Source organism: Pseudorca crassidens, chromosome 11 (assembly GCF_039906515.1).
Source record: "Pseudorca crassidens isolate mPseCra1 chromosome 11, mPseCra1.hap1, whole genome shotgun sequence".
In the NCBI taxonomy this organism is placed as follows: Eukaryota; Metazoa; Chordata; class Mammalia; order Artiodactyla; family Delphinidae; genus Pseudorca; species Pseudorca crassidens.
In genome coordinates this window covers 18753832-18767810 of record NC_090306.1, presented here as the reverse complement: position 1 = coordinate 18767810, position 13979 = coordinate 18753832, and the positions used below count along the sequence as shown (strand labels likewise).

At 36.9% G+C, this 13979-nt stretch overlaps 1 protein-coding gene across 7 annotated transcripts in view; it reads left to right on the top strand.

The window, feature by feature from the left end:
• The window catches only part of SOX5 (SRY-box transcription factor 5), a 991426-nt gene that overhangs the window by 939935 nt on the left and 37512 nt on the right, over positions 1-13979 (top strand). For all 7 annotated transcript variants that reach the window (XM_067695917.1, XM_067695916.1, XM_067695915.1 and 4 more), the window contains one exon: positions 11292-11469. In XM_067695917.1, the coding sequence (XP_067552018.1) occupies positions 11292-11469 (178 nt within the window). The remainder of the gene's footprint in view (positions 1-11291; positions 11470-13979) is intronic.

The following is a 13979-nucleotide window of genomic DNA, read 5'->3' as shown; positions in this document are numbered from 1 at the left end:
AACTGGAATATAAATTCCTTCTCCCCCATGACTAGCACAGTTGGGAATAATTTCTAAAAAGATGCTTATGGAACAAATTAAAGAATAAACCTATCACATGAGAAAAAAAAAAAAGACCAGGGCAAATAGGACAACTCTTCTAAATCTATATTCAGAAAGGAAGATCACTAATACTGCTCTTAATCTGACGGGTGAAAATTGCTCTGGGTTAAGATAAGTGGGAGTGAGAGAAATGAGTTTTGCATTTACGTTTTATTTTTACTTATCTTTGGACTTTTAATCCTTTGTTTTCAATGACTGCCCCTTGTCCTCTGCAATGAATGGAGTGAAAAAGAGTTGTAGTTTGGATGTCCTGACCTAGTAAAGTTTCAGGTCAAATTAATAGGAAGGGGCTTCCCTGGTGGCGCAGTGGTTAAGAATCTGCCTGCCAATGCAGGGGACACGGGTTCGAGCCTTGGTCCGGGAAGATACCACATGCCGCGGAGCAACTAAGCCCGTTCGCCACAACTACTGAGCCCGTGCTCCAGAGTCCGCGAGCCAGAGCTACTGAGCCTGCGCACCACAACTACTGAAGCCCGCGTGCCTAGTGCCCGTGCTCCACCACAAGAGAAGCCACCGCAATGAGAAGCCCACGCACCGCAACAAAGAGTTGTGCCCCCATGCAGCAGCAAAGACCCAACATAGACATACATACATACATAACATTTAAAAAAATTAATAGGAAGCCTGTCACTAAGAAGTTCCTAACAGTGACTCTGTTAGGTGACATCTCTGAGGAGAAATCAGTGAGTCCCAGAGTTGTCAAGGCTTCAACCCTAAGGGCAAAAAGAAAAAGGAGCAAAGTTCTGAAGACTGGGAAGAACCCTGAAATTCAAGTGGTGGGAATTCATTTGAAGAGATTCAAATATGGAGGGAAACCTTATGGTGGTGCATATGCTCCTATTTTGATATTCACTAGTCAAAATGACATTTGCATTGTATGTAGATGTAAGAATTTTTAAAATACTTTATGAAAAAAAAGAGGAAGAAACAGAATTATCAAGAGTTAGTCAGTGATTAAACTTAACTGTCCATGTAATTATATATTAGTTAATATTTAGTATTTTTTCTATTCAAAGTATATGTGGGTAATAAAAGACAATTAATATACTAATGCCTACCCCCAAGTAAGTTGTACTGTAAAGAGTGGGAGTACTCAGCTAATCCGTAAAGGTCCCTTTGAAGAGTAAGGTCTTCTTAATCTATTTAAAATCTGATTATTTTGCCATCAACAATTCAGGAAAACAACTAATGCAATAAAATGAAATACAGTGGGATGATTGTTATAGTCACTAATAATAGGGTGCTGCCTTAGTCTTCCCTAACCTTCTTGCTTTATGTTTCATTCACTGTCAAATCCATTGCACACACACATACTCATACGCCCAGACACACGTGTGCACGTCCATCCTTCCCCAGAGTTCTGTACCTTAGACGATTTGGCCCTTTCTCAAGTCTCCCCAAAATACACCCATACAGTGGTTAACTGTCATAACTGTATTAAACATGAAACAGTCAGAGTGGGGTCACCAGACTGTTGGGGATTTGTGCCCATTAGAACCTATACATGCATGTGGGGGAATTGGAAATGAGGACTTGGATTTAATTAGTTAGAGTTAGTATTAAATGACTTACGTATGACTGTGCCTTCTATTTATTCTCCTTTTTTCTCCTGGGTTGGCTATTTAAAGATGATCTACGGGGAGGGGAAAGCGTGGGGTGGGACAAGGTGAGAGAGTGGCATGGACATATATACACTACCAAATGTAGAATGAATGGTTGGAAGCGGCTGCATAGCACAGGGAGTTCAGCTCGGTGCTTTGTGACCACATAGAGGGGTGGGATAGGGAGGGTGGGAGGGAGACGTGAGAGGGAGGGGATATGGGGATATGTGTATGCATATGGCTGATTCACTTTGTTATACAGCAGAAGCTAATGCATCATTGTAGAGCAATTATACTCCAATAAAGATGTTGAAAAAAAAATTTTTTTAATAAGTAAATAAAGATGATCTATCTGCTTGTAACCAGACCAAACTTTTCCCAGGATCTTCAAAAATTTAAATCCCTAAAAGATTGAATCCCCAGATATTTTTTAAGGAATTTTTTTTAGCCCTCTCAGTATTCTATTTTGTTTTGTTGCAAGATCAACTCATTCTTTTCACAGTTTTATGAGTGTTTCCTCCCCCTGAATAATAGGCCTCCATGTGATATAACTACCTCTGCTTTATGTGACCCCAGTGGGACAAAGAGTCTACACTCATTTGTATTGGTGTTGTTTATATTGTTCTGCTGTTCTTTTGGTGTTAATTCCTTTTGTAGATTGAGGTAGAGAGGTTGGTTCTGTACATTCAGGTACAGGTAGAAGTACCATCCCCACCACAGAGGTGGTAGTAGAATTTGATCAGTGTGGCTTCTACTTCCTTAAATTTCATGTATTGCTCTGAGGACTTCTGCTTTTTTGCATGTGAATCCATTCCAACATCTGATAACTTTGGAGTTCTTGGGGTTTTTTTCACATATATTCAAGTGGAGCTAACAGAAAAGTAACAGTGACCAATGCTTTCTAATTATTAGTTTAAGGGCTGGTCAGGTGGTGCCAAGAAAACACTTAATTCTTCTTGTACACGGAATGACCAACTCTAATTTCTCTAAAAGCATTTTCTAAAAGCTTTTGGAGATTTACATTTAGAGTTTAATAAAAGGAACTGGTATGATTATTAACATCAACTCTTACTGCTCTGTGCTTTCTTTTAGCCTCTTGGTAGAAGAACTGTAAATCATTTTAAAAGATAATAGCAGTCATCCAGATGTAATGAATACCACAGGACAAAATAACAATTATTATTAGGAATTTGAAGCTGTCCAGGGACCAGAGGTTAAACAAAGGTGAATCTGAAACACCATACACTTTATACTGTTTCGTGTTATCACTGTTCTCATCAAATATTATTGTTGACACTTGTATTCCTCCTGTTCTTCTCCTTCTCAAATAGTTCAGAAAATTTACTCTGCAGAATTTCTGTGAGTGGGTTTTCATTTGGTATTGTGAGCTAAAGATCTTCCCATATGACACTCTTCTAAGTAAATGTACAGAAACTATATTTCTACAGTTTATTTTTAGAACGTTTTGAAAATAAAAAGTAGCAGTTAGATAGAGAGTTTATCTAAAATTAAAGTCTCAAAAGCTGAGTTAGAAATGTTCAAGAGAAGGGAGAGGAAATATTAAAAGAGAAGGAAAGAAAAAGGAGAAAAGAATGACAACTAGCTCTCAAAATACATAAAACTGAGGAAGATTCATGAAATGTATTCACATATTATGGTTGAAGAATGAGGAACAAGTATTTTTCCAGGAGTCAAAGTGAGGTCTTGGTAAAAAATGCTTTGGAATCATATAAGAACTTAACATATATTGGCTACAGTCTTCTCTTTTAGAGGATGGATTCAGTATTGCTGCCTCACAAAATATCCCCAAATTTAGTGACTTCAGACAACAAACCCTTATCTCACACAGTTTCTGTGGGTCATGAATTTGAGAGTAGATTACTTGGGTGGATCTGGCTAAGAGTCTCCTGTGGTTGCAATCAAGTTGTCAACTGAGGTTAGTCATTTGAAAGCTTGTCTGGTACTGGTATATTCACTGGGGTTGCAGTCATTTGAAAACTTGACTGGTGCTAGTATATCCACTTGCAAAGTGGCTTACTCACATGCCTAACTAGAAGTCCTGGTTATTGGCAGGAGGCCTCAGTTCCTTGCCAGGTGGATCTCTCCATTGGTTGTTTGAGTGTCCTCACAACATGGCAACTGACTTACCCCTGAGGGTGATTTTGTCCCTCAGGAAACATTTGGCAGTGTCTGGCTATAATTTCGGTTGCTGCAACTTGGACAGGAGTGCTACAAGCATCTACTGGTTGAGGCCAGGGATACTGCTAAACATTCTGCAATGCACAGGACAGTCACTCACAACAAAGAGTTATTCAGCCGAAAATCAATAGTGCTGAAGTTGAGAAACCCTGCCACCCCAGAGCAAGTGATTCAAGAAAGAGGAAAGTAGAAGCTGCAATGTCTTTTATGACCAAGCATCAGGAGTCAAACTGTCATTTCTGCAGTATCCTGTTGGTTATGTAGATCAGTCCTATTCACTGTGGGAGGGGAATACACAGGGGAATACCCGGAGGCAAGAATTACTGGGGGGGGGGGGGAGCATCGTGGAAGCTGGCTATCACAGAAGAACTTTGTGTGTAGAAAGAATGACATTATTTGGTTTAGAAATTTCAAAGAAATTATTTCGTTAAAAAATGAATGTGAAATATTACTGATATTCCGGAAGCCACAATCTTTCCTCTCCTTGTTTTCAAATATATGTATGGGTGTCTTTGTGGGTATAATTTACAGTTATGAGGCTTTAAATCAATGAAGTCAGAAAACAAGGAAAATAATCTATCAAGGTATTAACGGGGAAAGAACAGGAGGCATTTTAAACAACAAATTAAATGATGAATATGTTTTGAACACCTTTAAATTAATTAAGGGCCAACAGGATAAATGTAAAAGCGATGTGTAATTACCACATTGAAGCAAATGTTCCCCAACTACACTGCTAACATACACGTTTTTGGTTTTTTTTTTTACATCTTTATTGGAGTATAATTGCTTTACAATGGTGTGTTAGTTTCTGCTTTATAACAAAATGAATCAGTTATACATATACATATGTTCCCATATCTCCTCCCTCTTGCGTCTCCCTCCCTCCCACCCTCCCTATCCCACCCCTCCAGGCGGTCACAAAGCACTGAGCTGATCTCCCTGTGCTATGCAGCTGCTTCCCACTAGCTATCTATTTTACGTTTGGTAGTGTATATATGTCCATGCCTCTCTCTCACTTTGTCACAGCTTACCCTTCCGCCTCCCCATATCCTCAAGTCCATTCTCTAGTAGGTCTGTGTCTTTATTCCCATCTTACCCCTAGGTTCTTCATGACATTTTTTTTTCTTATATTCCATATGTATGTGTTAGCATACGGTTTTTGTCTTTCTCTTTCTGACTTACTTCACTCTGTATGACAGACTCTAGGTCCATCCACCTTACTACAAATAACTCAATTTCATTTCTTCTTATGGCTGAGTAATATTCCATTGTATATGTGTGCCACATCTTCTTTATCCATTCATCCGATGATGGACACTTAGGTTGTTTCCATCTCCTGGCTATTGTAAATAGAGCTGCAATGAACATTTTGGTACATGACTCTTTTTGAATTATGGTTTTCTCAGGGTATGTGCCCAGTAGTGGGATTGCTGGGTCATATGGTAGTTCTATTTGTAGTTTTTTAAGGAACCTCTGTACTGTTCTCCATAGTGGCTGTACCAATTCACATTCCCACCAGCAGTGCAAGAGGGTTCCCTTTTCTCCACACCCTCTCCAGCACTTATTGTTTCTAGATTTTTTGATGATGGCCAACATACACTTTTAAAAGAAGCAGGTGTAGTAAAAGTGTAAAATGGCAAAATGAGGAAGGCAAATGAGAAGCTAGACCATATTACCATCAGCTAAATAACTTAAGACTTGAATTTAAATGGCAATCAAGTCTAATGGTAGCATTAACACAGCAAAAGCATACCTATCAGAGAATTCCTGGAGTTCTCTCTACCTGGTTAACAAGGCATCTTGCAATCTGGAAGTCCAAAAGTAAGGGTGTGTTCATGAAAAGGACTTCAGGACTACATGCTCTCTAAGATGATAAACTTGATTTTCTGGTGACAGAAAGCTACTAAGTATAGAGTTGGGGTGGCCACCTGAGTAGGATTCCTAATTCTTCAGGAGCTAAGAAAATAATTTTAAGATTGTTACACTTTGTTTTATATTATATTACTTTAATTGACTCTTACACATAAATGTAAACCTTTTCTCCTCTAAATTCTTCATGAAGGAAAAATCAAGGACACACCAGTCTTTTTGGAGATCTCATGGTATTTGTTTTGTTTTTCTCTCTACTGTTTACTGTTTTTTCTACTAAACCGTAGGAAAAAAGCCTTATTTGGGTGGGAAAGGTGAAAGAGGGCTCTTACAGTGAACAATAGGGACAGAAGAAGAAAAAGATGAATGTGAACACAAGCTAGGGAAGAGAGGTGCGGCCTCAGTGCACATTGTGCAATTCAGCTTGTCGTGTAGCTTCCGTACTTAATTTAATAAGATAATTTCATTAGAGAGGATAATAGCAGTATTGTGATTAATTTTGTGGCATGTTTCATGAATGCTTTTACTCCTCCCATGTGTTAGTATTGCTACTTACTTCACATGAGTATTTATGATATGTATGGGGACAGTTTCCAAATTGTGCACAGGAAGTAGCCTGAAATTATATACATAGAGTTTATTAAGTCATTGCATGGCTATTAAAGAATCAAAGCATATTTATAAATAAAACAACGTGTTAAGTGCGTAGACAAACTGTCCTTCAAGCATTCAGCTAAAATAAGACACATTTCCACATACCTCTATATCTAGGGCTTGAATAAAAAGTAAATGCACCTCTTTGTTCCTTTATTACTGGCCACACAAAACTAAAGTCTCAAAGCCACATACCTAGATGTCAAGTGATTTGCATTTTTCTAATTCCCAACATATAATAGCCATTATTAAATGGTTGAAATTCCATTCAATAAATAACAAATGAATGGATGGATGATTGAATAAATGTATATGTTCTTGTTCTTTGTCATCAGAGTGCTATAAACTTGTTAACTGCCAAATAAATGTTTGATTTTCAATAACTACTTTAGGTAAATATTTAAGGAAGTGGAATTTGGGGACAAGTGTGATATGGCATGAACTGGATCATCAATTAGACAAAGAGAATGAATAAAGAAGTAAATAAAGATGAACGTTTTATACTGAAAGATATAATCATTTGCACATCCTTAATGGTACATCTTGTGGTCCAGAATCCTGCATGTGGGTATAGCTCTATGTTGTGAAGGACAAGAGTGCAAATAGGAAGAAAGAAGTAGACTTCTTTACTGGTATCCCTGTTCTCTAGCTCTCTATTAAAATTCTTTAGCAAAAACATGAATGAAGGCTAAGGAGTGGGGAGAGAGAAATAACCCTCCAGGATTCTGGAGAATGATTTTTCTTTGATAAATTATGTTTGATTTCCTAACTAATTTGGTCTCTGCACATTATAAAATTATGGATATGATACAGTTATAATAGAGTAACATGTTTTTCCTAGCATAAACTTATGATTTGAAAACCATGTGAATGAAATATATTTTAACTTTATATAGTTATTTTACAGTGTTTGTTAAGTTTTTGTGGAATCATCCCTGCATTCATGATCACAACTGGTATTTCTTCAGTGCATCCAAGGCAATATATTTGTGTCAAATTCTTTTTTTTATCTCATTTGTAATTTATATGTGTGTGGGATTGGGATACAAATTCATTAGAACCGCCACAGTATTTCTAGTACTGTGACCACAAGCTGATGTTAAGTGAAATGTTTGCTTTGAGACAAGTCATAGTAGCTAAATAAGTGGAACATGCCTGAACTACATGATTTTTGGATTGCCCTCGTTTTGCATTCTTGTTAACGATTTTATATTTAACTAAGATTAGATAATTCCTTATTAGGGGAATGTATAATCATGAATTGGTTCCTAAAACTTTTGGACATATTTGGACATACGAAATAGTATTCTCACACATTATTGTATGAATTGTTATATTTTCTGCCATATTGTACATGAACCTTTGGTATTTTTCTCAAAGAATAGTCTAATAAATCTTTAGCATTACTGAAGGGAATTTTCGATGCCATATGGTGTAGAGAACAGAGGAGCATTTAAAAAATCACCAAAACAAGTTAACAATTTGTGCTTTAACTTTTAAACTAATGTATACAGTACCAAATGTGTGTATTAGTTCATTTTATTGCATGTGTACTGACCTTTATGTGGTTTATTATGTGATAGAATTATATGGCTAGGGCTGAATTCCAGAAATTATATTTCATTAACATCTCTTTAAGTTTAAATTCGTCATGTAAATGAAAAGAGTATTGTAGAGACCAAAAACCTGGGATTCATTAGACCTTTCTGAGCACTAGTTTCCTTTCTGAGGTTATTCATGACTTCACAGTATTAAAGATTAAATAAATGATTTGAAATATTTATAGTGATTCCATAGCTATGTAGAATATAGACTTCAGCTAGTTAAAACTTGCTTACCCTAGCTTACACATTTACTTAAGCTTAAATGCTTGCCTTATAATTATCATATACAAGTTTAGAGCTACTCAACAGCTACGTAGGATTCTTCTTAACTATTACTTTCTGTATAAATGAAATAAGTATGAAATGTGCTATTTCCAAAAGTTTTCAACTGACAACATCATTCAACAAGTGGACAATTAGAAGGGAATCGCTTTCCTCACTGCCTGACAGTGTACTTGATAGAAATACTATCTTTCCCACTGCTTTCCTGACCTTGAAAATTACTTACATTTTTTACATGTAAAGTATTTATATATATATATATATATTTTTTTTTTTTTTTTTTTTTTTTTTTTTTTGCGGTACGCGGGCCTCTCACTGCTGTGGCCTCTCCGTTGCGGAGCACAGGCTCCGGACGCGCAGGCTCAGCGGCCATGTCTCACGGGCCCAGCCGCTCCCCGGCATATGGGATCTTCCCGGACCGGGGCAGGAACCCATGTCCCCTGCATCGGCAGGCGGACTCAACCGCATGTAATAGTTCTTAATGCTTAAAGCTAAGTGTATGACATTTCACCCCATCAGCACCCACATCTGCATCATCTTCATGGACACCACCTCTCCTCCAGTACACACACTCACACTCAATTTCCTCTGTGCTCATAAATCTCTGTTGCAACTCTGGGAATATGTTCCTTTCTTTCTGCACAGTCAAGTGGAGCAGCGACCTGTAATTTCTCCAAATATCCCCTCAAAACTTTTCTAAGAGTTTTAATGCTGTCAAAAGAAGTTTTCAGGCTATCATGACAAAAGCCTGTAGTTTCATATATAAAGTACTAAGCAGGTACAACTTTCATAAGGGAAAAAGTACCTAGAATATTTACAGTTGCATAGTAAATAGTTGATAAAGCTCTGATATGACAGGATATTTAGGCTGAATAAGGGGGAGAAAATCTGAATTCTAATCCTTATCGGCCCACTGAATCTCAGTAGCATTTTGCTGATTATGCATATACCTTTTCATTTATTATTATTAGCATATGATATGTTCTGATAAAATTTTAAAGATTGAGATAACATTACATATTTTTAATGTTACCTCCTTATATTAAGGAAGATTCTTAAAGGGTTTTGAAGCCTAGTAAATACAAATTTTTAATAATCTCCCTTTATACTGTATAAGGCATTGTCTCTGAAATGTTAGTATGCATCAGAATCACCTGGGAAGGCTTGTTAAAACACAGCTTGCTGGAACCTACCTCCAAAGTTTCTAAGATTGAGAATTTGCTTTTCTAACAAATTCCCAGGTGGTGCTGATGGTACCAGTTCAAGGATCGCATTTTGAGAAACTCTCATCCATACTGGAGAATAGGAAAAAAAGACAATATTCCTGGGGCTCTGCCATCATATATAAGGATTATGGCTGACTAGCTCAACTAAATGTTGAAAGATCTGGAAGTGATTTTTGCCCTGTAGTTTTTAAAATGCTTAGTTCAAAATTGTATATTGAGCCAGTCATGGAGTTATTTTACTTCCTTCCAAGATTCTGTGAATTCATATAAATTTGATATCATGGTCAGTAATTTATTATGCATCTAACATGATCCCAGATTGCCATTTGAATTACCTCATGGGTTTTCAAATAATTGTTATTTTCTCTGAGACAGAAAATAGAATTGAAAAAAAATGTTCAAGTGTAATTTTCCCTGGCCTGTTCATAGGTTTCCTAAGTGAAGCTAACCATGGAATCAAATAACAATAAATCATTTTTAAAAATATAAATTTGAAATATCATATTATATACCATTTTTTACCACTTTTGTAAAGTGATTTATTTCAACGCTTTGGGGTAAATATATACATCAAATTTTATACACATTAATTAATATGTTTCCATGTCACCACATCACACCATTTGATTCTAAATTGTTCCACTTTCAACAAGTAATCCTGCTATTACTGATAGATATTTTATGTTCTTAACTCCTAAAGATGAACCTAAGTGGATACTAAATTTTTGTTCTCCAATAATACCTGTGTAAAATTGGATATAAGGCAAACAATAAAGTACAAATGACACAATATTCCAATTTTAGAGCACAAGAAAAGAATAACTCTCTTTGCAGTGAAAGAAAAGTAAGATAATGTTAAGATTATCTGATCTTATATATTGTGATAGACATTTTAGTGATAATTGTATCCATAAATGTTACATATGAACTTACATAAGAGCTAGTGTAGAAAGGTATAAAATAGAATGTAAACTATGTAAACTCGACCTATTCAAGCCTAGAACAATTGGACATTGCCATACATGCTGAGCTGACCACATGCAGCTCTTCATGCTACCATGTAGTGCACTGTAAGGAAAATGTGGAAAACAAATCTGGATTTTTAAAAATGTAATGTTAAGTGTTTAGAACAGTGTTGCATATAAATAAATAGTATATATTAATATAATGCTAATTATGTTTATTTTTAGATGAAACCCTAAAGTGTTTCTGTGAAACCTAGGAGAAAAGATTATTTTCTAAGAAAGTTAGAAAGTTTTCTTCTTTTTTGTATTTAATTTGGAGAACAGTTCTAATCGGAGGTACACACCATTTAGCTCCTCCATGATGGGATGTTCTGGTTACTCTAAGCACCAGGGTCCAAAGATGCTTGGGACTCAACACCTATTCTTTGGAGATTGAAAAAAAAATAATCTACATCATAGTTTCATGCGAATTATGCATTGTCTTCAATAAAAATGAATAGTACAAATAATATCTTCTTTAAGAATATTTCTTACAGGTGTCATCAGTTATATGCTTTCTGGATAGTTGAGTGCACATGTACTTTCTCTTATACCAAAGGTTTTTTTATGATATGTAGTTGAAAGTGCCGTTGTTGACAGCTAACCAAACACTGTAATGTTCAGACTGAATGTTAAAATCACTGGTAGAGTATTTGATGGGAAATGACAGGCAGTATACCTGTGTTTTTCTAGGCATTTTTAATCAGACTTTCCTTATCACAGCTCATGTTCTAATGATCATTGCAGGATGAAGTGGCACAGCCACTGAACCTATCAGCTAAACCCAAGACCTCTGATGGCAAATCACCCACATCACCCACCTCTCCCCATATGCCAGCTCTGAGAATAAACAGTGGGGCAGGCCCCCTCAAAGCCTCTGTCCCAGCATCATTAGCTAGTCCTTCAGCCAGAGTTAGCACAATAGGTAAGTTCTGTTTCTTTTGTTCTTGCTGATTTTCTGTTTATGGCAATTGAATGAAAGCATCTTTTAATGGCAAATCACGCTTTAGTTCCATAGGAGAGTTTCAATATGATGAACCTCATAGGTCTGTTTTAAACATGCAATTGAAATTTATAACTGAAGTCCAAGTTATAATGTCCCCCTGAGAATCCAATTGAACTGGTTACGTTTGTTGGTATAACTGATGTTCTTAAGTTTATGAAAAAGAGGCCTGACTAATCACAGAGAGCAATGGTTCCAGACTGTTGTTGTTAGGTGACTTGCCTTTTCAGTCATTTAAATTTATTTCCATTTTGTGTGATGTGTACAAAGTATACATAATGATGAAATACATTCTGCCTGGATCAGCAGTCAGTCAACCATCAGGATGTCAATTTTTTCTCAGTTCCGAGTTGCTTGAAACTTAACTTGTACACACCAAAGTATTATAAAAAGTCGGTCTCTTTGCTTCTCCATAATTGTCATTTTAGTAGAGTAAGCAAACACTAGAAAATGCTTCTGTAAGCTAACTTTTAACAAATTCCAATAGTTTTAGTTCAATAACACGTAAATTAGACTGTAAATGTTGGGTTGGCCAAAAAGTTCGTTTGGGATCTTCATAACATCATACAGCAAACCCGAACGAACTTTTTGGCCACCCCAATGCTTACTTCAACCCACATTTATTGATGCTTATTATTTTCGTACAGTTTTATGAGGAAGCTAGCACAGACCAGCTAGCACAAACCCCGGCTAGGGTTTAGTTGGGGGGAAGTCATGTATCTTAATAGTACAAAGCAGCTATTGTGAGTGCTATTCCAGAGCACAGAGAACAATGCTAGAGTCAAGAAGAGGAGAGTATTAGATTCTATTTGGGAAGGTTGAAGGATAGGCTGATTCAAATGGAGCCTTGAAGAAGAGATGCATCCCTAGGCATTTTAGGCTGTAAAATAGAACCCAGAGTAAAATATCATCTTTTTGAGAAAGGCACTGATTTGGCTAATGAGTGTAGTGGAAAGTGATCAGAGTTAAAACTGAAAGAGGTAGATGGAATCTGATTTGATGCTATCCTAAGACATTTTTGACTTTTTCTCCAGACGCCCATCTGATTGGAACTTTAAGAAGAGTATTGACAGCAGAAAGGGGCTGGAATCAGGGAAGTCATTGTTTTAGCGTAGGACAAGAATAGGTTACACGAAATAGAAATAAGCAATGATAAAACAAAGGAGAGAATAGATTGAAGAGGTATCATTAAAGAAGAATTGATGTAACTTATCCACAGTGGAACGTACCGGGTGAGGTTCAAGCTGGAGACAGAAGAGTCTGGGATTTTGAATTTATAAAATAGACAGAATAGTGCCTCCCTGAACTGTGAAAGAGAAGACCAGAGTGGAAGCAGGTTTGGGGGAAGATGTAAACATAAACATTCAGTATGTGTTGAATTTGAAACTTAAGAAGCCATTTAGATAGAGAAGTTCAGGAGGACATTGTTAATGCAAATCTGATATGTGAAAGAGATGCTAGAACTTTAGACATGGAAATTATTCCGTAATGAGGTTCTGGAAGCCATCAGAGCAAATAAGAATATAAGAAGCATATGGTAAGAAATGAAGTGGGGTAAAGAATCACAGGTCTTACCTGCTGTATTAGTTATCTCTTACTGTGTAACTAACTAACTTAAATCTCACCAGCTTAAAACAGCCAACATTTATTATCTCATAGCTTCTAAGGGTCAGGATCTGGAAGCAGCTTAGCTGGGTGGTTCTGGCTTAGGGTCTCTCTTACGGTTCCAGTCAAGATGGAAGCCAGGGCCTAGGACTTTACTGGAGATAGACAATCCTTTTCCAAGATGACTTACTCGCATGACTGTTGGCTGAAGACCTCAGTTCTTTGCTACGTGGGTCTTTCCATAGAGCTGCTCATAGCATGACAGCTTACTTTCCCCAGAGTGAGTGGTCCAGGAGGGAGAGCAGAGAGAAAGCCATGCTGCCTTTTACGATCTGGTCTCCAAAGTCACACACAGTCAGCTCTACTTTATTCTTTTCATTATAAGAGAATCACTAAGTCCAGCCCAACTCAAAGAAAGGGGAATTCGGCTCCAACTCTGAAGGAAGGAATATCGAAGTATCTTTGAACATATTTTTAAAGCACCCTGCTTTTGTTAGGGGAAAAGCTGATGAAGAACAATTGAGGATCTTAGAATAAGAATGAAGATAAGGCAATGGCCTGTTTACCTAGGACACATTAAAGTTTGAAAAAGGAGGGGTTATTCAATGGTGTCATCTTCCGTAGAAAAGTTAAAGAACGTGAAGAAGAAATGCCTTAGGATTTAGCTGGAGGTTGTGGCCACGTAGACTGTAACAGAGAGATTTTGTAGAATGGTTTAGCAGAACATCAGAAGGATTTGAAGAACACGAGGACAGAAAGTGCAGCTGATATATGGGTCAGTCTTTTTGTAACCTTGGGGTTGAGAAGGGATCGTATTTTGAGAAGGC